This window comes from Rhincodon typus, chromosome 10, assembly GCF_021869965.1.
Source record: "Rhincodon typus isolate 14 chromosome 10, sRhiTyp1.1, whole genome shotgun sequence".
Taxonomy (NCBI): domain Eukaryota; kingdom Metazoa; phylum Chordata; class Chondrichthyes; order Orectolobiformes; family Rhincodontidae; genus Rhincodon; species Rhincodon typus.
In genome coordinates this window covers 5,080,600-5,104,121 of record NC_063341.1, presented here as the reverse complement: position 1 = coordinate 5,104,121, position 23,522 = coordinate 5,080,600, and the positions used below count along the sequence as shown (strand labels likewise).

The 23,522-nt window shown below is 44.1% G+C and overlaps 1 protein-coding gene across 1 annotated transcript in view; it reads right to left on the bottom strand.

The window, feature by feature from the left end:
* Positions 1 to 545: 545 nt before the first annotated feature.
* The window catches only part of gtpbp3 (GTP binding protein 3, mitochondrial), a 33,297-nt gene continuing 10,320 nt past the window's right edge, over positions 546 to 23,522 (bottom strand). The window contains exons 5-10 of the mRNA XM_048602172.1: positions 23,070 to 23,135; positions 21,391 to 21,500; positions 18,350 to 18,431; positions 16,732 to 16,913; positions 13,338 to 13,566; positions 546 to 3,049 (exon numbers count right to left, since the gene is read on the bottom strand). Coding sequence (XP_048458129.1) covers positions 1,559 to 3,049; positions 13,338 to 13,566; positions 16,732 to 16,913; positions 18,350 to 18,431; positions 21,391 to 21,500; positions 23,070 to 23,135 — 2,160 coding nt within the window. The 3' untranslated portion in view covers positions 546 to 1,558. The remainder of the gene's footprint in view (positions 3,050 to 13,337; positions 13,567 to 16,731; positions 16,914 to 18,349; positions 18,432 to 21,390; positions 21,501 to 23,069; positions 23,136 to 23,522) is intronic.

Genomic DNA, 23,522 nt, shown 5'->3' with positions numbered 1-23,522 from the left:
GTCTCGGATTCTCCAGCATCTGCAGTTCCTACTATCTCTGGTTATTTTAACACCCAGCTTAAACAAGACTTCAGTAGCAATCCCCTTCCCTCAAGGTAATCCTTTTTACATTCACCAGGAAATGTCATGACAAGTATTATTCTCATTATTTTACATTGCACTACATGCTGTATGTAACATTCACATTATAGAATCACAATCTCTGTGTGATGAGCCATAAGTCCACTAATTTAAAAAAAACCCAATGTTCGACAGTTATGAAACCATTTTCTGCTTTCAGTCTTTCTAGAGGTGATGCAAGCGAGCTGGAGAATACTTCTGTATTTTCCAGACATGTCACTCACTAGGAATCACACAATTGCATTACTTGAAAGAAATTGCCAGCATTATGATTAATTCCCTGATCCTGACATCTGGTCTTCACAGTGAGGATTCCTTTGTGTTTTAACCACAAGATTGACTGATCTTTTGAATGTGACCAGAATTTGCAGATCCAGATTTCTGTTGTTGATAATATGTTCATGATGCCCTGGTTCCTGCTAAAACATTTTACAAAATGGGTCAGGAATCGATTCTTATTTGAAACACCAGCTTGTTTTATTTCCATAAGTCAGTATTAGCAAATAGGTCTTATTCTGATTTGAGACTTTTTTTTGCTTTAACACTGTACCTCTCCTTTACCACTTTCCTCTACTCATACCCTCTCGTCCCCTGGAGGCATTAACTGGGGTTCAGCTCTACAGAAGATACACGTCCTCTGGTTCTTGTTTCAATTATCCACTTGTGCCCATCAGAAACAAGTGCAACTGGCTATGTGATCAAGCTCATGGTATTCATTTCCCAGCCTTCAGATTTCCAGGTTTCTGACTTGCAGCATCCGCAGTGCTTTTGGTGTTTATTCAGATTTCCAGTGCTCGATAACAGGGAAGAACGGGAATCCTGTCCATTTGCTTTTCTCCTCTTCCTAACTCCAGACAGCTAACTGTAGCAGTGCCAACTACTCCTCTTGGATAATATAACTCAGCACAGAGTGAATCAAATCTGAAATCTTCCTGCTCTGCACAATTCAGAAACTGATTACTCATGTCTTTATGTGACAGAGGAAGTCAATTTACCATCTCATTATTTTTAAACTCTACTTGATTTAACATCTGAATTTAATTATATTTAAATGGCATGACAGTCATTTTTTTGTTTCATCTTGATGTGTATTGCTTTATATGTAAAATAAAGTTTTTTTTAAAAAAATGAAAATAGATGCCTGCTGTTCAATCAGTGAATCCCAATTAAAATGTCTGTGAGCTACTAAAGTCAATGGAGGTTGTGAATACATTAATAGTTCCTGCAGTAATAGATTCTCTCTTGGCTTTTATTCAATGCCACTTAGCTTGAGGAGTCTGTAACATTTGAAGTGATTCATGATGTTCTGCAAGGGTTGTTTGCCCGCTGCAATCCAGCCCCCATCTTAGTCTGTCCCCAAAAGTTGGAGTGCTGCTCCCCACCCCATGTAAAGTCTCAATGACACTGGACGAGTTTAAAAGCTCTTTCTCCAGAAGTTTCATTTTCCAATGCAGAAATCCCTGAATATGACTTCCAGGATTTCTTCGGCTCCAATCTTCCCAGTGATCTTTCCTAGTTGTCTTAAGGCTACTCTCAGCTGCTCCGTTGCCAGGACGAGATCCAACTCTCGGTACTGGCAATACTCCGTCAGAGCACGGGTGCAGTTCTGCAGGTGCAGCCGGTGACGGGCCTGAGTTAAACTGGGGCTGCCGGCCAACGGATTCCCACACATTTTTTCGACTTGTTCTCCCAGGAGGCGCAAGAAGTCGTCAAAGCCGCTGCCGGTCTTGCATGACAGCAGGCACACCCGAGCGAGCCCCTGTTCTTTCAGAACCAAGCGCAGCGTCTCCAGCTCCTCTGGCTGAACGAGATCGGTCTTGTTGCAGACCACGATCGAGTCCGCCACCGCCGGGCTCCCGGCTGGAGCTGGACGCTCGTCAGGTTCACGCACGGCCACCTCGCTCGGATGGCCTCGGAGCAAACGCGGCACCGCGCCGGACGGCTCCGAGACCAGTTCCGCGGCGTCCAGCACGAAGAGCGCCACGTCCGCCTGGCGAAACCTTTCCCGGGCGCGCCTCACGCCCTCCCGCTCCACGGGGTCGGGAGTCTCTCGGAGTCCCGCGGTGTCGCACAGGAGAACGGGATAGCCTCCGAGATTCAGGGCCGCCTCCACCACGTCCCGGGTGGTCCCGGCCGCGGGGGAGACGATAGCGGCGGGTTTCTGGCAGATGCGGTTCAGAAGGCTACTTTTTCCCGCGTTCGGCGGCCCGACAATTGCTACATGGACTCCGCTCCTTAGCCTCTCGCCGCGGCGCCTGTCGCCGAGGTGCCGGTCGATCTCCCGCTGCAGAGCTCGCACATCGCCGTCCACGCTGTCGAGGACTCCCTCCTCGATGTTGCCGTCTTCGCTGAAATCGATGTAAGCCTCTGCATGGGCCAGGCACCGCGTTAACCTCTCGCTCCAGCCGCGGTACAGGTGCCCCAGGTCGCCGGACATCTGCCGCAGAGCCTGCCTCCTCTGGGCTTCGGTCTCGGCGTGAATGAGGTCTCCGAGCCCCTCGACCTCGGTCAGGTCCAGCTTCCCGTTGAGGAAGGCGCGTTTCGTGAACTCGCCTGCCTCCGCCGGCCGCAGCCCGGGCAGGTCTCCCAGGGCTCGGAGGACTCCGCCGACCACCGCCGGCCCCCCGTGGACATGGAGCTCGCAGCAATCCTCGCCGGTGTAACTGCGAGGTCCCGGGAACCACAGCACCAGCGCCGTGTCCAGGCGCTCCCCGGTCCCGGGGTCCAGCAGCGGCCGGAGGGCAGCGGCTCTGGCCGGCGGAAGAGCTCTCCGGCCAGTCAGGCGGACCAGCGTCTCGCTGCTGCCGGGGCCGCTCACTCGGATGACAGCGACCCCGCACCTGCCCTGACCCGAGCTCAAGGCAAAAATTGTGCTTGTCTCTCGGGCGTCCGAGCAGCGCGTCCTCACAAAGCTGGCCCGAAAACTGCACTGTTTGAAGAAAATGAAAAGTCTCGTTACTACATTAAGGTAATCAAACCGCGGGAGACAGGCTGTAACATCAACAGAGGGAGAAAAGTGCAAAGAGTGAAAGAGGACTTCCCAGAATGGCAGTTTTAACAATTAGGCATCGACATCAACCAGCATTCAGTCAGAAACAATCATCCGCTGCCTCATCCCCGTCAACACCCCTCCCCCGCTCCCCCATTTCAGGAAAGCAAGAGGAGCAAGTTTGATCCCCAAGATAACAGCAGCAGCCGCCCAGAATGATTCATGTTCTCGATCTCTGCCTAAACTCGGAAACTTGCCCTGGCATCTAACCTTACCAATGTGCTTGCATTCTACCATTGACACAGCAGTGTGTCAAACCCCTGCGTCACTTGAATATCTCAGCAGAAACGATTATTAAGGAAAAATGGCACAGAACCCACGTTCAGAGATTTTAAAAAAAACTGTTCACTTTCAGGAGATAAATATTCAAAACATTTTACAGGCTAGGAAAATAAATCAGTCAGCCAGGGGTCCTCTTGCATATTTCTCGACAGCTACTCAGAGTAGCAACAGACGAATTGATAATAAACTGGGTACGTTCCCACCAGTTACATTAGCAGGGATGCAATAGCTTTTAGAAAGGCGTGTGGTAATTGGAACATTTGGAGCAAGCATGCAGTGCAAAGGGGGAGCTGCAAACACCACCAAATTGAAACTGAAATAATCCTCCACCATTCATACTAAAATGATCAACATGACATTGTAACTTTTGAGGCTGGGGTTGTCTGTTCTCTCTGCAGACTCCTGCCTCACGGTGTCTGTAGCCTCAACTTTCTAATTCATGACATTTCCCATCTGATGCAGACTGTCCTCTACCTGAATCCTCCTTGTTTCCTTTGAAGCTGCCTCACTAAGTACCCCTTTCTTACAGACAGAAGTGCAATCTGAAGCAGCTGACATTAGTATAAGATATGGCTCAGTGAGTGTGGCAATACAGGTGTCTGGGAAATTATCATCCTTTGGCAAATCCTGTCTCATCAGTAGGAAAGACCCAGCAGACTTTACAGCAGAGCAGTATACACCAGCAAAGAATGGCTCTGGAAATCCATTTAAAATAGGGACGAGGAGGATTTTTTCTCTCTCGAGGGCCATTAATCTTTAGGATTCTCTTCCCGAAATAGCAGTTTAATTTGGGTGATTAAATATAGTTAAGGCTGAGTTATTTTGATCTGTATGGGAGGTAAGGTTAATGTGGGGGCAAGCTGGAAAGTGGATTTAACAGAATAGCCATGATCTTACTGAATGCTGGAAAAGGCTTGAGGGGTTTAAACGCCTGCACCTACTACATATGATCTTCTTCAGGTACATAATGGGCAAAATAACATTTGCACCATAAACCTGCCAAGTAATGACAGTCTTGACCAAGAATATAATCATGTTGCCTTGACATTCAACTGCATACCATTCCTGAGTCCTCTGCCATTAATATCCGAGAGGTTACCATTGATCAATGACAAAAGCAGGTCAGAAACTGGAAATTCTGCAGGCAGAAACTTGCCGCCTGATCCAAAGCCTGTCCACCTTATACAAGGCACAAGTCAGGAGTGTGAGTGAATACTTGCCGCTTGCTTCAATGAGCACAGCTTCAACATCATCCAGGACAAAGCATCCCACCTGACTGGAACCCCAACCACCACATTCAACAGTAAGTCTCTGCACCACCAACACAGTGGCATAAGTGTGTTCCACCTGCAATATGCACTGCAGCAACTCAACAGCGCTCTTTCATCAGCACTTTCCTGCATCCTCTACCACGTAGAAGGTCAAAGTCAGCAGATGCATGGGAACACCACCACTTATAAGTACCCCATCAACCATCCTAACTTGGAATGCTATCACTGTTTTTCTTCATCACTGGGTCAAAATCATGGGGCCTTGTGGGACCAGCAGCATTACTGTACTCCAATACAATCCGCAACATCATGGCCCAGTGTACACCCCAATCTGTCATTACCATCAAGTCAGAGGATCAAACCTGGTTCAATGCAGAGTACAAGAGGGCATGCCAAGAGCAGCATTAGGCATACCTAAAAATGGGATGACAACCTGATGAAGCTACCAAACAGGACTACTTGAATGCCAAATAGCATAACAGCAAATTACAGAGATGGCAAAGTGATTCCACAATTTATCAGATCAAAGCTCTGCAGACCTACCACAATTGGTTGTGAATGGTGGAGGACAATTGAACAACGCACTGGAGGAGCAGGGGATCCACAAATATCCTCATCCTCAATGACGAGGGAGCCCAGCACATCACTGCAAAAAATGAGGCTGAAGTATTTGCAACAATCTTCAGCCTGATGTCTCGAGTGGATTCAATCCCATATATCAAGAAACAGCTGAAAACATTAAATACTGCAAAAGCTACATCCTTGACAACATTCTGCCAGTAGTACTGAAGGCTTGTGTTCCAGAACTTGCATGTGCCCTGGAAGGCTGTTCCAGAAAGGTACAATACTGGTATCTACCTGGCAAAGTAGTACACAAAAAGCAGGACATATCTAATTATCAGTGCATCAATCTTTGCTTTATTATCAGTAAACTGATGGAAGGGGTCATCAACTGTGATAACCTGACGTTGCTTAGTGATAGCCTATTCACTAATACTCCTGACGTCATTCCAGCCTTGGTTCAAGCATGGACAAAAGAGCTGAATTGCAGAAGTGAGAATGACTGCCCTTGACATCAAAGCTACATTTCACTGAATGTGACACCAAGGAGTCCAGTGAAACCTCAGTCAGTGGGACTCAGGGAAAACTCTGTGTTGGTTAGTCATATCTGGCATCAAGGAAGATAGTTGTGTTTGCTGGAGTTCAGTCATCTCAGGATCTCTCTGCCAAACCATTTTCAGCTGTTTCATTAAAGACCTTCCCTCAATCTCAAGGTCAGAGGTAAGGAAGTTTGTTGATGATCATACTATGTTCAACACCATTCGTGACTCCTCAGATACTGAAGGAGTCCACCTTCAAATGCAGCCAGACAACAATGATATTCAGGTTAGGCTGACAATTGGCACAAGTTCTTGGCTATGACCATCTTGAACAAAAGAGAACTAACTGCTGCATTAACTATGACATTCAGTTGCATCACCAGCACTGAATCTCCCACTATGAACAGCCTGGGGCTGCCACTGACCAGAAACTGAACAGAACTAGCCATATAAAAAATGTGGCGAAGAACACTGCAGCAGGTGATTCACCCCCTGTCGCCCAAAAGCCTGACAACCATCCAGAAGGCACCACTCAGGAGTATGCTGGAATACTTTCCATTTGCCTGACTGAGTGCAGCTCCAAAAACACTCAAGAAGATTGAAACAATCCAGGATAAAGCAGCCTGCTTGGAATAACATCACATCCATAAACATCCACTTCTTTCACTACTGATGTTCAGTAGCAGCAGTGCGTATTAGGTTTAAGATGCACTGCAGGGGCTCCTTAAAGAGCATCTTCCATACCTACAACCACTGCCATCTAAAAGGACAATGCGACAGAGGTATGGGAACATCACCTGCAGCACGTTCCACTTCAAGCCACTCACCAACCGGACTTAGAAATATATTGCCCTTCTTTCAGTGTTGCTGGATCAAAATCTTGGAACTCCCTCCTTAACAGCATCGTGAGTCTACCTGCAGCACATGGACCGCACCAGTTCAAGAAGCTAGTTCACCGCCACCTTCTCAACAGCAACTAGGGACAGGCAATAAATGCTGCTCAGCCAGTGAAGTTCTCAGTGAAAATAATAATTTTGACTACTTGTCATCAAAGATCATTTTTTTAGAATCAATAATCATCCTATCTTGTGCCATATTCATGTTATTGGCCAATATCAAATAATAAAACCATCTCAGCAATTAATATAAATAGATATAGCTGATCAAAGCCACTCTAGCAATGGTTTTCAAGAATCTACTTTCCATTTTTCCTTTGAATTCTCCCAAAATTGACTTAAGTTTCACCCATTTAATTGGCGATTCTCCCTCATTTCCTGTCGAAATTCCCTTGTTTCTATTCAGCATGTCAGAGGACCAAGCAGCAATTTGAATTTGATATGGTTTAAATCATAGGAACATACCTGTTTTCCTATAGCTGGTCTGCTCATAAGATGAATATTTTTAAATGACTTATTCTCAGAAAGAGTTAATGCCCATTTCTTTTTTTTTTTCCCCTTGTGAACCAACACTAATTTGTGTTGGCTAGGGTATAGTCTTTCTGGTATCTCAACCAACTGACCATTTTCCCTGCAACAGCCAAGAGAGTTCCAAGAATATTGTGCCATATTATGACAAAGAAGCCCAAACACGTTTCCATCTGACGTTTACACATAATATGCACCTCAAGCAGGGCTAAAGATTCCTTGATCTAGGAAATACTGAACTGCCTGCCATCAGCTCACCTTATCAACTCAATCAGCACAGATCAGGAACAGAACCAGAGGCCTGTTTGATCAGTGTAGTCAAATAATGCATTGTGCACTGAGCCACGATGGAGTACACTCTTCAAATGTATCGTATAAAATGTGATGCTAAACCAAAAATTGCTGGAAATGCATGACAATCCATATCTTTAAAGACAAAAGGTTAACTTTCGACTATAACCCTTTAACAGGCGAGAAAATAAATACAGCTTGTTCCATTATAGGATTGAGGAAAAAGGGTAGAATGAAATACGAGGTTGAATAATGTGAAAACTGCTTGATAGAAAAACAACAGATATTATAAAAAGATAAGTGCAGTGCAACAATGGCAAGACATTAAAAGACTATGCATCCCATTTTACGGTTTTCTGGCAGCCATTTTCTATGATAATCTGACTTTGTCCCTGAAGGGATGGAGTACATCTGTCGTTATCCAGTATTGAAGTAAATTAGAGTGAGACTTGGTTATTACAAAATAGAATTCACCAAAATGTAAGTCTAAATTGACAGGTGGAGCATCTGTTCCACTCCCTCAACTTTCAGTTGTATGTGCAAGAGTGTGAAGACACAAGCTCTTTCACACTTCTTCCATTTTTGTGTATCTTTTAACAGTGACTGACAGGATTGTCATTACATTTTCCACATTTATGTTGCTTCTGCTGGCAGCCCTCCCACCTTCACAATGACGACATGATCCCCTTGTCCCTCATTCAGTCCACTAGATAACTTCTGTATCTATATCATTCCTTGTCTCTATTCACTTTTCAAACAAGGTTTCTCCTTGACAATGGTCAGGTCTCCTTCAAGTTCCATACGTTGCGTTTGTCTTTACTTGGACCCTTCATTCATCTCACACACTGCAATATTCATTTAATATATTCACAGCTCCTCAACAAGGTCTCTTTTCTTAAGAAAAGCAAAGTAATGCAAATTTTGGTGATCTTAAATAAAACCAGAAATGGTGGAAGAACTCAGCATCTATGGGGAGAGATATCCCAGTCACATACAAGTTAATAGGTTCAATGACATACAAATTCTTTAACAGAGACTACTGTCTGATATACAAAAAGATAAGTTAATGTCGAGTCCGAGATATACCAAATAAGAGCTCTGTCATGTAGTTTGCATATCATTAAACCTGTTATCCTCTCTGATAATGGTTTTTTTTTATGTTCACTCATGGACATGGGCATCGCTGGCCAGCAAGCATTTATTGTCCATACCTAGTTGCCCTTGAGAAGGTTGTGGTGAGCTGCCTTCACAAACCGGTGCAGTCCACCTGCTGAAGGTTGACCCACAATGCCCCTAGGGAGGGAAATCCAGAATTTTGACCCAGCGACAATGAAGGAATAGTGATATATTCCCAAGTCAGGATGACGAGCAGTTTGGAGGGGACCTTGCAGGGCGTGGTGTTCCCATGTGTCTGCTACCCTTGTCCATCTAGATGGAAGTGGTTGTGGGTTTGGAAGATGCTGTCAAAGGATCTTTGGTAAATTTCTGCAGTGCATCTTGCAGATAGTACACACTGCTGCCACTGAGCGTTGGTGATAGAGAGAGTGGATGTTTGTGGATGTGATGCCAATCAGGTGTCTGCTTTGTCCTGGATGGTGACAAGTTTTTTTGAGTGGAGCTGCACCCATCCAGGTAAGTGGGGAGTATTCCATCAGACTCCTGACTTGTGCCTTGTAGATGGTGGACAGGCTTTGGGGAGTCAGGTGGTGAGTTACTCACTGCAATATTTCTAGCCTCTGAGCTGATCTTGTAGCCACTGTGTTTACGTGATGCATCCAGTTGAGTTCTGATAACCCCGAAGATGTTGACAGTGGGGTGTTCAGTGATGGTAACATTGTCAAGCGGTGGTGATTAGATGGTCTCTTACTGGAGACGGTCATTGCCTGGCATTTGTGTGGTATGAATGCTACTTGCCACTTGTCAGCCCAGATCTGGATATTGTCCAGATTTGTTGCATTTAAACACTGACTGCTTCAACATCTGAGTCGTCGCGAATGGTGCTGAACATTGTGCAATCATCAGCAAACATCCCCACTTCTGACCTTATGATGGAGGGAAGGTAAGTAATGAAGCAGCCGGAGGTGGCTGACATCATCTCCCTTGCCCTAAACTCATCCCTGGAACATGTGGATAACAACGATACCTACACCAGGCTCCTACTTATTGACTACAGCTCCGCCTTCAACACCATGATTCCAAACAAACTCATCTCCAAACTCTGAGACCTAGGTCTCAGCTCCCCCTCTGTAACTGGATCTTCGACTTCCTGATCCATGGACTGCAATCAGTAAGAATAGGCGACAACATCCTCCACGATAATCCTCAACATCTATGCCCCACAAGGCTGCGTACTCAGCCCCTTACTGTACTCCTTAGACACCCGTGACTTTGTGGCCAAATTCCGCCCCAACTCCATTTACAAGTTTGCTGACAGCACTGCTATAAGTAAGATCTCAAACAACGACGAAACAGAGTACAGGAAAGAGATCAAGTGCTTAGTGGCACGGTGTAAAGACAACAATCTCTCCATCAATGTCAGCAAAATGAAGGAGCTAGTCAATGACTTGATCCTTGCCTGCATCAATGGTACTGAGGCGGAGATGGTCCAGAACGTCAAGTTCCTGGGAGTATGATCACTAACAATCTGTTCTGGTCCGCCCATGTTGACATGATGGTCAAGAAAGCACAACAACACCGCCATTTCCTCAGAAGGCTAAGGAAATTCAGCACATCCACAAAGACTCTTACCAATTTTTACAGATGCACCATAGAAAGCATCCTGTCTGGATGCATCACAGCGGGGTATGGCAACCACATCTTCTCAAGACCACAAGAAACTACAGAGAGTCGTGAACACAGCCCAGTCCATCACGCAAATCAGCCTTCCATCCACTGACTCCATCTATACTTGCTACTGCCTCAGGAAAGCAACCAACATAATCAAAGATCCCTCCCACCCAGATTATACTCTCTTCCACTCTCTTCTGTCAGATAGGGAATATAAAGGTTTGAATATACAAATGAACAGATTCAAGAACAGCTTCTTCCCTGCTGTTCTCAGACATCTGAACTGACCCCTCAAATGTTAATTTTGATCTGTCTCTCTCTGCGGCTCTAATATTGTATTCTTCACTCTGTTGTCCTAACAGAAGCACTTTATATGGTTCAATCTGACTACAGAGCAAGCAAAACAACACCTTTCACTGTACCTTGGTACATCGACAACAATAAATCAAATCAAAAGTTGTTTGGGCCTAAGATACTATCCTGAGGAACTCCTGCAGAGGTGTCCTGGAGATGAGACGACTTACCTCTAATAACCACATCCTTTTTCCTACACGCCCACTATGACTCCAGCCAGTTGAGAGTTTGCTCTGATACCCAATGATTCCAGTTTTGCTAGGGCTCCTTGATACCACACTCAGTTGAATGCAACCTTGATGTCAAGTGCTGTCACTGTCACCTCAACTCTGGAATTAGCTCTTTTGTCCACGTTTGAATGAAGGCTATAAAGAGGTCAGCAGCTGAGTGGCCCTGGCGGAACTCAAACTGGGCACCATTGAGCAAGTTATTGCTGAGCAGGTGCTGCTTGATAGCACTGTTAAGGACACATTCCATCATTTTACTGATGATCAACAGTAGACTGATAGGGCGGTAACTGGCCATGTTGGATTTGTCTTGCTTTTTGTGTATAGGACATACTTGGGTAATTTTCCACATTGTCAAGTAGATGCCAGTGTTGTAACTGTAATGGAACAGCTTGGCGAGGGGAGCAGCGAGTTCTGGAGAACAAGTCTTCAGTACTATTGCTGGAATGCTGTCACAGCCCATAGCCTTGCAGTATCCAGTGTCTCCAGCTTTTCTTGATATCACATGGAGTGAATCAAATTGGCTGAAGACTGGATTCTGTAATCATGGGGACCACTGGAGGCCAAGATGGATCATCCACTCAGCATTTCTGGCTGAAGATTGCTGTGAAAGCTTCAACCTTATCTTTTGCACTGACGTGCTGGGCTCTTCCATCATTGAGGATGGGGATATTTGTGTAGCCTCCTCCTTCAGTGAGTTGTTTAACTGTCCACCACCATTCGCAACTGGATGTGGCAGGACTGCAGAGCTTGGATCTGATCCATTGGTTGTGGATTGCTTAGCTCTATCACTTGCAGCTTATGCTGTTCGGCATGCAAGTAGTCCTGTTTGGTGGCTTCACCAGATTGATACCTCATATTCAGATATGCCTGGTGTTGCTCCTGGCATGCCCTCCTGCACTCTTCACTGAACCAGTGTTGATCCCCTGGCTTGATGGTAATAGTTGAGTGGGGGATATGCCGGGCCATGAGGTTACAGATTGTGCTGGAGTACAATTCTGCTGCTGTTGATGGCCTACAGCACCTCATGGGTGCCCAGTCTTGAGTTGCTAGATCTGTGCGAAGTCTGTCTCATTTAGCACTGTGATAGTGCCACATAACATGATGGAGGTTATTTTCAAGGACTGTGCGATGGTCAATCTTACCAATACCGTCATGGACAGATGCATCAGCAGCTGGCAGATTGGTAAGGATGAAGTCAAGTATGTTTTTCCCTCTCGTTGGTTCCCTCACCACCTGCTGCAGATCCAGTCTAGCAGTTATGTCCTCTAGGACCCGAACAGCTTGATCAGTAGTACAGCTGCCGAGCCACTCTTGGTGATGGACATTGAAATCCCCCACCCAGAGTACATTTTGTGTCCTTGCCATCCTCAGTGCTTCTTCCAAGTGTTGTTCAACATGGAGGAGAGACTGATTCATCAGCTGAGGCAGGATGCTACCTGATAATCTGCAGGAGGTTTCCTCGCCCATGTTTAGCCTGAAGCCATGAGACTTCACGGAATCCAGAGTAAATGTTAAAGCCTCTGAGGGTGACTCCCTCCTGATTACATACCACTGTGTTGCCACCTCTGCTGGGTCTGTCATGCCAGTGGGACAGGACCTATGCAGAGATGGCGATGGTGGTGTCTGGGACATTGTCTGTAAGGTATGATTCGTGAGTATGACCATTCGGGCTGTTACTGAACTAGTCTGAGAGACAGGTCTCTCAATGTTGCCACTCGTCCCCAGATGTTAGGAAGGAGGACTTTGCACGGTCAACAGGGCTGTTACTGCCATTGTCTTTTCCGGTGCCTAGGTCAATGTTTACTGGTCCATCCGGTTTCATTTCTTTTTTGAAACTTCATAGCGATTGGTACAACTGAGTGGCTTGCCAGGCCATTTCAGAGGGCAATTGAGAGTCAACCACATTGCAGTGGGTCTAGAGTCACACGCAGGTCAGACCAGGTGAGGCTGGCAGACTTCCTACCCTGAAGGACATTAATGAGCAGATTGTTTTTTCCAACAGTCGATAATGGTTTCAGGGTGATCTGTAGACTCTTCAATTCCGATATTTTTATTGAATTGAAATTCCACCATCTGCCATGGCAGATTCAAACCTGGGTCCCCAGAACATTTGCTGAGTTTCTGGATTAACAGTCTAGCGATAATACCACTAGGCCATCACCTCCCTGTTTTGAATTTCCCTTCTTTACCCTCCCAACTATCTCTTCATTTTCAGTCCTCCTAAGGGACTTGCTGATCTTTCAGACCTGGCAAAGGAGAATGACCAAAATATTAACCTATCTTTTCTCTTTACAGACAATGATGAGCCTATCACGCATCCCCTGTATCTTTTGTTTGTGTTTCATGTGTCTGAGCCCTTAAAAAGATTATCTGCAGAAAATGAGGTCCTGTCATGAAGTGTCTAGATTTCCTTTCCCATTAGCATTTACCTGTTGCAGTTTATAAACAGCCCCAACCCGAGGTTTGATCCTTCCTTCCTGACAGTACTGGACTGCAGACATGATGGACCTAGAGAAGACTGGGAAATCTTGATGTTGGTATCTTCCCCAATAAACACCCATGGCTGCCACGTTCTTGAGAAGCAGAAGGTTAGCTGGCACAGACGGTATATTTCCGCCAGCAAATCCGACAACCACGATTCTGCCTTCCCAGGCTAGGCTGAGACAAATGAGACACAAAACATGAGTCACATGTGCCAAGTTCATTAAAGCAAGACCATGAAAAATAAAAGAAAGACTCACATTTATATTGTGTTTCTCAAGGACATCCCAAAGCACCGGGCAGAAAATGAAGTATTTTTGAAGCATAGTTTGTCTCACAATGGAGGAAATACAGCAGCCAGTTTACACTTCTGCCAATCTATTAACTGGACAGATAAGCTGTTTTAGTTGTCTTTATCAAGGGATAAAGGCTGGCCAAAGCATTGAGAAGATATCCCTTGCTTTTCTTCAAAACAATACCACAGGATATGGTTTGAAGGATAGCAAGGGATATCTTCTCAATTCATTCATTTGAGAGGGCAGAGGAAGCATCTGTTTACGTAAAAAACATAGAAAACAGGAACACGAGTAGGTCATTTGGCCTTTCGTGACTGCTGTACCCTTCAATTTGATCATGGCTGATCAACCTTCTTTAAGAATTCTTTCAAAGGATGTAGGCATCACTGGCAAGACCAACATTTGTATCCAATCCCTAAGTGCCCTGAGTAACTTGCTCAGCCATTTCAGAGGGCAGTCTAGAGTCAACCACATTGCTGCAGACCTGGAGTCACACACAGGTCAAACCAGGTAAGGATGTCAGATTTCCTTCACTAAAGGACATTAATGAACTGGATTGGTTTTTATAACAATCGGTAATACTTTCATGGCACTGTTACTGAGACTAACTTCACATTCCAGATTTTTATTTATTGAATTTAACTGATACCAACTGCCGTGGGGTTAGATTTGAACCAATGTTCTTAAGAACATTAACCTGGGTCTCCAGATTACTTGACAAGTGACATCAACACAATGCCATTGTCTCCCTGTGAGTGCTCAAGAGATTGAATTACCTTAGGGGGTTGTGGAGTTGGAGGAGTTTACAGAAATAAGGATGGGTAGGGTTATGGAAGGTTTTAAAAAACATTGATGCAAATTTTAAAATTGAAGCTTGCATAAATGGGAGTCAGTACAGGTTAAGAAGCACAGGGTGATAGGTGAACAGGATTTACTCCACTTTCGAAATTGAAGGAGGAAGAAAGAGAAAGGATATGTATTGAACCAAACACTCACTTTCTGCATTACGAAGAAAATAACTACTACATATGGCAATAGTTTTTTGCCATGTTTAGCCTATGTGCTGATCCACTGTTTCTAGTTACTGAATAATTCCAATGACATACTAGATATTCAAAGGCAGATGGTCTTTCAAACACAAAGACTGATTAACTAAACCAGGAAAATCTGCTGCAGACTTGGAAGACATGATAAAACCCACACAAAACTAGCTGTTTGGATTAACAGATTACCTGAAATTACCAAGAAAGATATATACTTGCCGAAGTGGGAGTATAGCAGAGGTTCAGCACATTAATTCTGGTCTCCCTGCTGTAGGAACGATATTTTGAAACTTGAATGGGTTCAGAAAAGATTTACAAGGATGTTGCCGGGGTTGGAGGGTTTGAGTTATAGGGAGAGGCTGAATAGCCTGGAGTTATTTTCCGCGGTCCATCAGAGGCTGAGGGGTGACCTTATAGAGGTTTATAAAATCATGAGGGGCATGGATAGGGTAAACAGACAAGGTCTTTTCCCAAAGATGGGGAGTCCAAAACTAGAGGGCAAAGGTTTAAGGTGAGAGGGGAAAGATCTAAAAGGGACCAGAGGAGTAACGTTTTCATGCAGAGGGTGGTGCATGTATGGAATGAGATGCCAGACGAAGTGGTGGAGGTCGGTACGATTACAACATTTAAAAGGCATTTGGATGGATACGTGAATATAAAAGATTTTCAGGGAAATGGGTCAAATGCTGGCAAATGGGACTAGAATTTATTTAGGAAATCTGGTCAGCATGGACGAGTTAGACTGAAGGATCTGTTTCCGTGTTGTACATCTCAAAGACTCTATAATTGCTGGGATGGTGGGACTGACGTATGAAGAAAGATTGAGCAGTCTAGGCCTGTTTTTTCTGGAGTTTAGAAGGATTGAGAGGTAAATTAGAGGTGATTGCATTGAAACCTACAAAATTCCTAAAGGGATAGAAAGGATAGATGCAGAAAGGATGTTTCCCCTGGATGGGCAGGGATGGTCTAGAGCCAGGAGACAGTCTCAAAATAAAGAGGGAGCCATATAGGACCAGAATAAAGAGGAACCTCCTCATTCAGAATCTTTGGAATTCTCCATCCCAGAGAGATGTAAATACTCAATTATTGAGTAAGTTCAAGACAGAAACCAATAGATTTCCAGTTACTAAAGATATCAAAGTATGTGGAGACACCACAGGTAAATGCTGTTGAGGCAGCTGATAAGCTATGATCTACAATAGCTGAGCAGGCTTGAATGGCCTATTCCTACTCATTTATATTGTATTGAAGTAGTCCCATCATGGTGAAAGTAATGCATTGTCTTCCAGTAGCAGTGCTTAATTTTCAAAATTTTTGCAATCTAGATATCAGATGCTAGCAATGTCGATGGCCCATTTTATTATTTCACAAAATTTGTAACACAGAAACAGGGCCTGACAGTCTATACCAATCATCATGGTCTGCACAAGCCTCCAACTACTGAACTTCATTTCACTCCATCCAGCATATTCTTCTGATCTCTTCTCTCTTAGTCAATTATCAAGCTTCCCCTTGTGAGATCCACATTTCCACCACTCTCTGAATCTCCCAACTAAAAGCTTAGATCACTAGCATATTGTAGGTTGATATCAATTTAAAATTCATTGGGAATACATACAATGCTAAAAGTCCACAAATTCTGCACCCACTCTGCTGCTGATTCCACCCCACACTATTATCTTGCCAGTAATTCTCCAACCCAAACTGAACCAAGGACAACAACAATAGATATAACCTGATCCCAGATTATTTTGTATCCTTCACTATCATTTGGCTGACCTGTTGAGGTTGAGGCATGCATTGGCAGACCAGTGGCATGAATATTCAATCCCCTCAGAGCTACTTCCGTCTTGATGAGGAATAGCCTGACATCTGACAGATTGCTTCCCTTAGCTGAGACAGAGATCACAGTGGACTGCAGGAAAAGCCAGTGTTTCACTGTTATAACTTGCTACATTTTGTTAGATTTAATACTCAATCACACTTGACAGCAATGAAAATACCTGCTGAAGGCATCCTTGAATATGTCTCCTCCAACGGCATCGAAGACCACATTCACCCCTTTGTTTGCAGTCAGCTTTTTCACCTCCTCCTTCAAGTTCTTTGTAGTATAATTGATGCTTGCCACAGCACCCTTCTGCACTGCCAGTTCACACTTCTCATCAGTCCCAGCAGCTGCAATGACCTACAGAGAGAAAGCAGGACTTATTGTTGGGCATGCAGTCAACGCTGGGATGGCTCAGAACCAAATAGTTAAATCTGGTCCATTGTACTTGCTTTTGATGACACCCTTAAAATTATACAAAGTCGATTGGATTTGTAAACAAGAAGAATCAGAACAAAGCCTAAAGGCACAACCACTAGCCTATTTTTGAGAAGGAAGCGCAATATCGTGTTTGATTCAGGATATGCAGAAAATGAATTCTGTTTGTGAATGAAACAGTTGCATTTCTTTTTTTTTTCAGTAGCCGGAAGAATAGCTGATGAAATGGAAACGTCAAATTAAAACAAATGCTCTTATTTGACTGGTACATTGTCAGGATCCTGACAGCAACTGACCAGGTACCAGTTACACAGAGTAGTTGTAGAATATTGCATTGATGCATTTAATGGGAAATCAGACAACCCCATAAGAGAGAAAGGAATAATATTCGACTGGGACAACACCAAAATCCTGGGACAAGCTAAGCAGAGACAGGAACGGGAATTCCTAGAAGCCTGGCACTCCACGAAGAAAGCGATTAATAAACACATAGAACTCGACCCCATATACACTCCACTACGAAGGAAAACCGGAAGTGAGGCAATCCAGCTCAATGGACTCCAGTGTTTAAAAACCAGGCGGGAAAACACACCGACGCTTCATCGGAGGCTGCACTGAGGATGTTACCCAGCATAGTAACGAAACGTCTGTGGAACAACAAACCAGCTCGGTGAGCCAATCAACCTCAACAAAGGAATAATATGTAGATAGGTAGGTTGAAATAAACTGGATGAAGCTTTTCAGCAACGTAAACTCAAGCCATTACTGTGCTGTAAATTGTCTGTAACATTTCACAGTACTTTTATCACATAAACTAGGAACATGGCTTCACACAGACGATTACTCTGAAACAGGCAAATACAGATGGCGCTGCCAATAAATGGGGAGGAAAATGAATGGTGGTGTCTGCTGTTGGAAGAATAATGTGAAGGATTTCAGGAGATTTCTGTGCTTCTTCAAATGATGTTGTGAGATTTGTAACGTCTGCCCAAGTGGTCAGGACAGGTATACTTCAGTCGAAACACAATGCTTCCAGAACTCCCCTTCATAAGGCACATGGGAGTATTGACAGTGAGAAACAGCCATAATGGATCATCCAATCTTTCCTTGTTCACCATCTTCCTATGTTCATATTAGGCCGACCTCGATTAACAAGCACTATCCTGCCGTGCTACCCAGTTACAATGTAACTTTGTTCTGAACAATCCATATCTCTGGGATGAGAACAATATGTGTGAGGGTGTGTGCATGTGTTTACTTCTCATATCTCCTTCTGTGAGAACAATGCCACACAGGAAAATGGTAAATGCAAGGCAGGCCATTTATAGAAACACACATTACAAACAAAATTTTCATACCTTAGTGTTTAGAACATGGGATGCAGAATCCACAGCTGCAAGTCCAGCTGCACCAGCGGCTGCCGTAATGAGAACTGTCTCCCTGAAAAACATCGCCAGAAACAAGGGGGTGCAAATGTGGAATTACAGCAGGGTCATTCAGGAACAAAATCAGCAAACAAAATATAAACAGTAAAGAATTTGCGTTTATATAGCACCTAAAAGGGATGGGATTCTCTGACAGAGTCTAACTTAGAGACACATCAGAAGATATTACAATAGGTGTGGTCAGCACTTGGTGAGAGGTAGGTTTCAGTGAGTGTCTGAAATTAAGATTGTAAACACCTAGAACTCTCATCCTCAAGAGTCCGAGATGTTGTGTGTTTTGTGTTCCTGTATAAAATCACAAGGGGCATGGATAGGGTGAATAGCTAATGCCTTTTCCCCAGGGAGGGGAGTTCAAAACTAGAGAGCGTAGGTTTAAGGTGAGAGGGGAAAGATGTAAAAGGGGTCCGAGGGACAACTTTTTCCACACAGAGGCTGGTGTGTGTATAGAGCAAGCTGCCAGAAAAAGTGGTAGAGACGAGTGTAATTACAACATTTAACAGACATTCGGACAGGTACATGGATAGGACAGGTTTAGAGGGAAATGAACCAAACGCAGGCAAATGGGACTCGTTCAGTATGGGAAACCTGGTCGGCATGGACGGGATGGACCAAAGGGCTTGTTTCCGTGCTCTATGACTCTATATCGTGGAGAGTTGGCTGATCCCGGACTTTATCTGGGCTCTATATGCAGTGAGTGATCACAGACAAGTCACATTGAAGGGGCAATCCAATTGCTGTGCCCTGACAGGCATGTGATCGCCATCCAGTGACACTTGCTGAGAACTGCAGGTGAGAGAATATTTCAGGCTTCCTCCTTCCCTCCTCCTCCCTACCACCCTCCCATCAACCCCAGTGAATCTCAGTTGGGGGAGGTAATGGTAGAGTGGTAATGTCACTAAGTTTGTAATCAAGAATCCCACGCTGATGTTCTGGAGATGTGGGTTCAAAGCCCACCTTGGCAGATGGAGATTATTTGAATTAAACAAAAAGAAGCCCTGAAATTAAAAGCCAGCCTAATGGCAACTATGCAACCACTACTGATTGTTGTAAAAACCCATCCAGTTCACTAATGTCCTTTAGGGAAGTAAACCTTCAGCCTCACCTGGTATGGCCAACATGTGACTCCAGACCCACAGCAATGTGGCTAACTCTTAACTGTCCTCTGGGCAATAAATGCTGATCTGCCCAGCCCTGCCCACAGACCATGGACGAATAAAAAGTAATAATTTGTCTCAGCACCCAGTATCTGACCTCATTCATGACTAACAGTTGTTTACTGTGGTACTAGAGCAGAAATTATAACCAGCCTTCTAGAAAAGATACCCAGACCTGAGGGGTTAGGCTATGAGGAGAGATTATGCAAATTAGGTCAGCTTTCTCTAGAATTTATGAACTTAAGGGGTGATCTAATCAAAGTCTTCAAGATATTAACACAAAAAGACAGGGTAAATAAAGGTAAACGATTTCCACTGGTTGGGGATTCTAGAACTGGGGGCACAGTCTGAGAATTAGGGCCAGACCATTCAGGAGCAATGTTAGGAAGGGTGGTAGATGTTTGGAACTCTCTTCCCGCAAACAAAAGTGGATGCTGGATCAGTTGTTAATTTGCCTATCTCAGATTTAAACTTTTTGTTAAGTAAAGGCCTTAAGGGTTTTGGACCAAAGACAGGTCTCTGAGGTTAGGCCACAGATCAGCCATGATCTCACTGAATGGTGGAACAGGCCCAAGGGGCCGAATGGCCTACTTCTGTTCCTATGGTTCCATGTCCTATAAAAGAGAAAGATAACAGAACTACATTGGAAAAGATACGGGACCCTCCCGAAGCACAACCTTCAGGGGAGGGAGAACATTGTGGGAAAAATACACCTGAGACAGTAGAGAGATTAATACTTAATCTGGCAGGGAAATAGCCATCCTGCTGTGAGATTGTAGGGTATTTTTTATTTTACACACCACAGATTTTCAAAGGACACACTGACTCTTCACTGCTCTCTAAAACAGCCTAGCAAGTTCCCTGGTTCAAGGGCACCAGGGGATGGGCAAAAAATGCCGGCTCAGCCAGTGATGCCCACACCCCATGAAATTTTTTTTTAAAAAGCTATTTAAAAAAGCAAGCAAATTCCTGGATTTTATACAAAAGGAGGTATAAGAGTACAAAAGCAAACAAAGAAATGATATTAAACCTCTTTATAAATCAGTAGTTAGACCTTGGTGGATAGCATGTCCAATTCCAGACATTAGAGGGACATTAAGGAGGCAGGGGTATATTGGTACGGTGAGGTTTTCCAGAACGGTGACAGCGGACTGAAGGACTACAATTTATGGGTGAGACCCGAGAATCTGGGCAATGCTCCTGAAAACAAATGCGTTAATAAAAGGTGATCAAAAATCCGCAGTAGACAAGAAAAAATTGTTTCCACTGCCAGAAGGACCTGTAATCAGAGGAGATAGATTTAAGTTAACTGTCAAAAAAATCTCGTGAGGGAATGAGTTTTTTTTTATTTTGCTGTGATAACTGTAAATTGTGGAAGCAGATTTAACGGTAGCTTTCAAAGGGGATATATATTTGACAAGGAAACATTTATAGGCATATGAATGAAGAGGAGAGCGAAAGTAATTTTTAAAAGGGCTAGTACAAGTATAATCTGACAAGTATCCTCCTTTTATGCTGCATGCATCTAAATTTTTCCTAGATGCATAAGACAAAAAGAATAAAAGTGCAAAATGCTTGGAACTGAAGATTCAGAAATGGTATACCTGACCAGTAGCTTTGTCTGCACTTGTGAGGAGAAGAAATGGGTTGTTTGGGGTGCAGAGAGAGACCAACAGCGGAGTCAAGTCAAAACCCCAAACTGTTGTGTTTTACAAATGCTTTTCACCAGCAGCACAGCCCCTGTCTATTGACAATCATATTGAAGTTGCACTAAAAAAACAATACACAATGGCATCTCACCCTGGCCTTGTCTTCGCTCGGTGCTGCAGTGCCAGAATCACTGTGCCATATGAAACTGGGAGAGCAGCAGCCACTTCATAGGGGATCTCCTCTCCAATGGGCCACAGCATCTGTACAGATTTCAGGCAAGTTAGTCTGCACGTCAGTCATGTGTATTTTTATCACCCAACTGTCTCCTGCTGGATTACACACTGTACTCCATTCAGGCATTTCCCAATTTTCTTCCTCTCCGCTCTTGTACGATATTAATAATGTGGGGTATGATTCCACTTGGCCCAGTGGTTCATGCTCCATCCCGCACCTCAAACACTGACAGGCTATTCAACTGTTGAAAACTCACACACTGTCTGCTTTCTAACAGAGGTAACCGGATTATAGTCAACAGCAGAACGCCCAGTGACTTTCTCCGACTGTCAAGTTGAGGAGGTTGTTGAGAAGACCAGCACTTCATGTCTCCACCAGGAAGGTGGCACCTTCTACAGTGTTGTACTCCCTTCAGTCATACTTAAGTAGGAGGCAAGCTTTTGCTGGAGTGGAACTTAAACCCATTAAATGCTTGGGTTCTGAATTTCTGAGGTAATCATAGAATCTCTACAGTGTGGAAGCAGGCCATTTGGCCCATAGAGTTGACATCAACCCTCCAAAGAGCATCTTTGGAGGGTTGATGTCAACTCTGTGGGCCAAATGGCCTGGTGGAATCGAACCTGGGTCCCTCGCACTGTGAGGCAACAGTGCTAACCACTGAGCCACCGTGCTCTTCACCACATTACCCACTCAGCAAGGATCTAAAATTCTATTTCAGAAGATTAAATGTGCTGTGATAGGGTAAAGCATACATTGTGTGCTAAAGGAGATTAATGATAATATGGATCTCTGTGTAACATTTTATGTGCAATTAAATTTCCATCATTACTTTTAGCCTATAAGTGGTGATCTTGCATGCCTTGCTCTTAGGACTTTTGAACTAACTGGGGAACATGATGGGTGTTGTATGTGCAGTTGTCTGCACTTCACCATGTGATAGGTTTGCTGCCACTATCCTCCGTGGATTTGGGGATCTACAAGGCCTGCTTGATAGAGGGAAAACTGTTTTCTTGTTGAACTGGAAGAGACACTCGTGTTGAAAACGTAGTTGTTACACAGGTTTGATAAGCATTGTTACACAGACAGCAAGGAGGGTTAGAAGTAGGTCTCAATCCTTTGAGATCCTAAACTGCTCTGCCCAAAAGCCTAGACATCTTTAAGTTGGGTGGTACTTATGGCAGTCCTCAGTATTAACCCCTTAATGCCATATACAACAATGGGCACGTTTTACCATAAAGCAACTATCATAATTTGCAGTTAATTATTAAACTAAGCTACGTTTAACTCACGCTATAGATTTCAGTTCATAACAGCACTACGCCACGCATTGTAATCTTAGTGAAAACATGTCAAAGATGTTGAGTAAAACTCCCACAGACATTGATTTAGTTTATGTCCTGATGGTCCCCCAGAAATGCAGGCTGTGTGGTACATGTACCATCCCATTTCTAGGAGTATTTAAACCATAAAGCCGATATTCATAACAAACCATTCTTGTTTCACAACCCACTCATCCAACGACAGACACATTAAATCACTAATTCCCGACAGAAGAACTTCAATGATGAGCCCCTTTGGTGTATAATACCACTTACCGTGTGGTCAACAACGCACTGTTCTGCCATTGCCCCAGTAGAACTCACACCGATCACACGGTCTCCCTGAACAGAAATATACACGTTAGGAGAACTTGTGCTGCACACAGTTCGGAAACTGTTATATGGCATGCTAGCACTCCAATACACTGAGTTATTGCACTGGAAAATAGTTTATACATGTGGAATACAATTCCAAACCAAATAGCCAGATATACCTTGGCAGATCTTCAACAGATGTTTATTCAGACTGAATATTTTCAAAGTGTTAAAACTAAAATACTGGAGTAGCGTTGCTGTGACAAACCATCTCTGTTTAACAATACAATTAATAGTAATCTTGGATAAAATATCACTTATCAAACATGAAGTGGGAAACAATGCAGAGGCCTCATTATGCCCAATCTAGTCCGAAAAAGCATCGAAAATGAAATGTTTGTGAAAATTCATAAG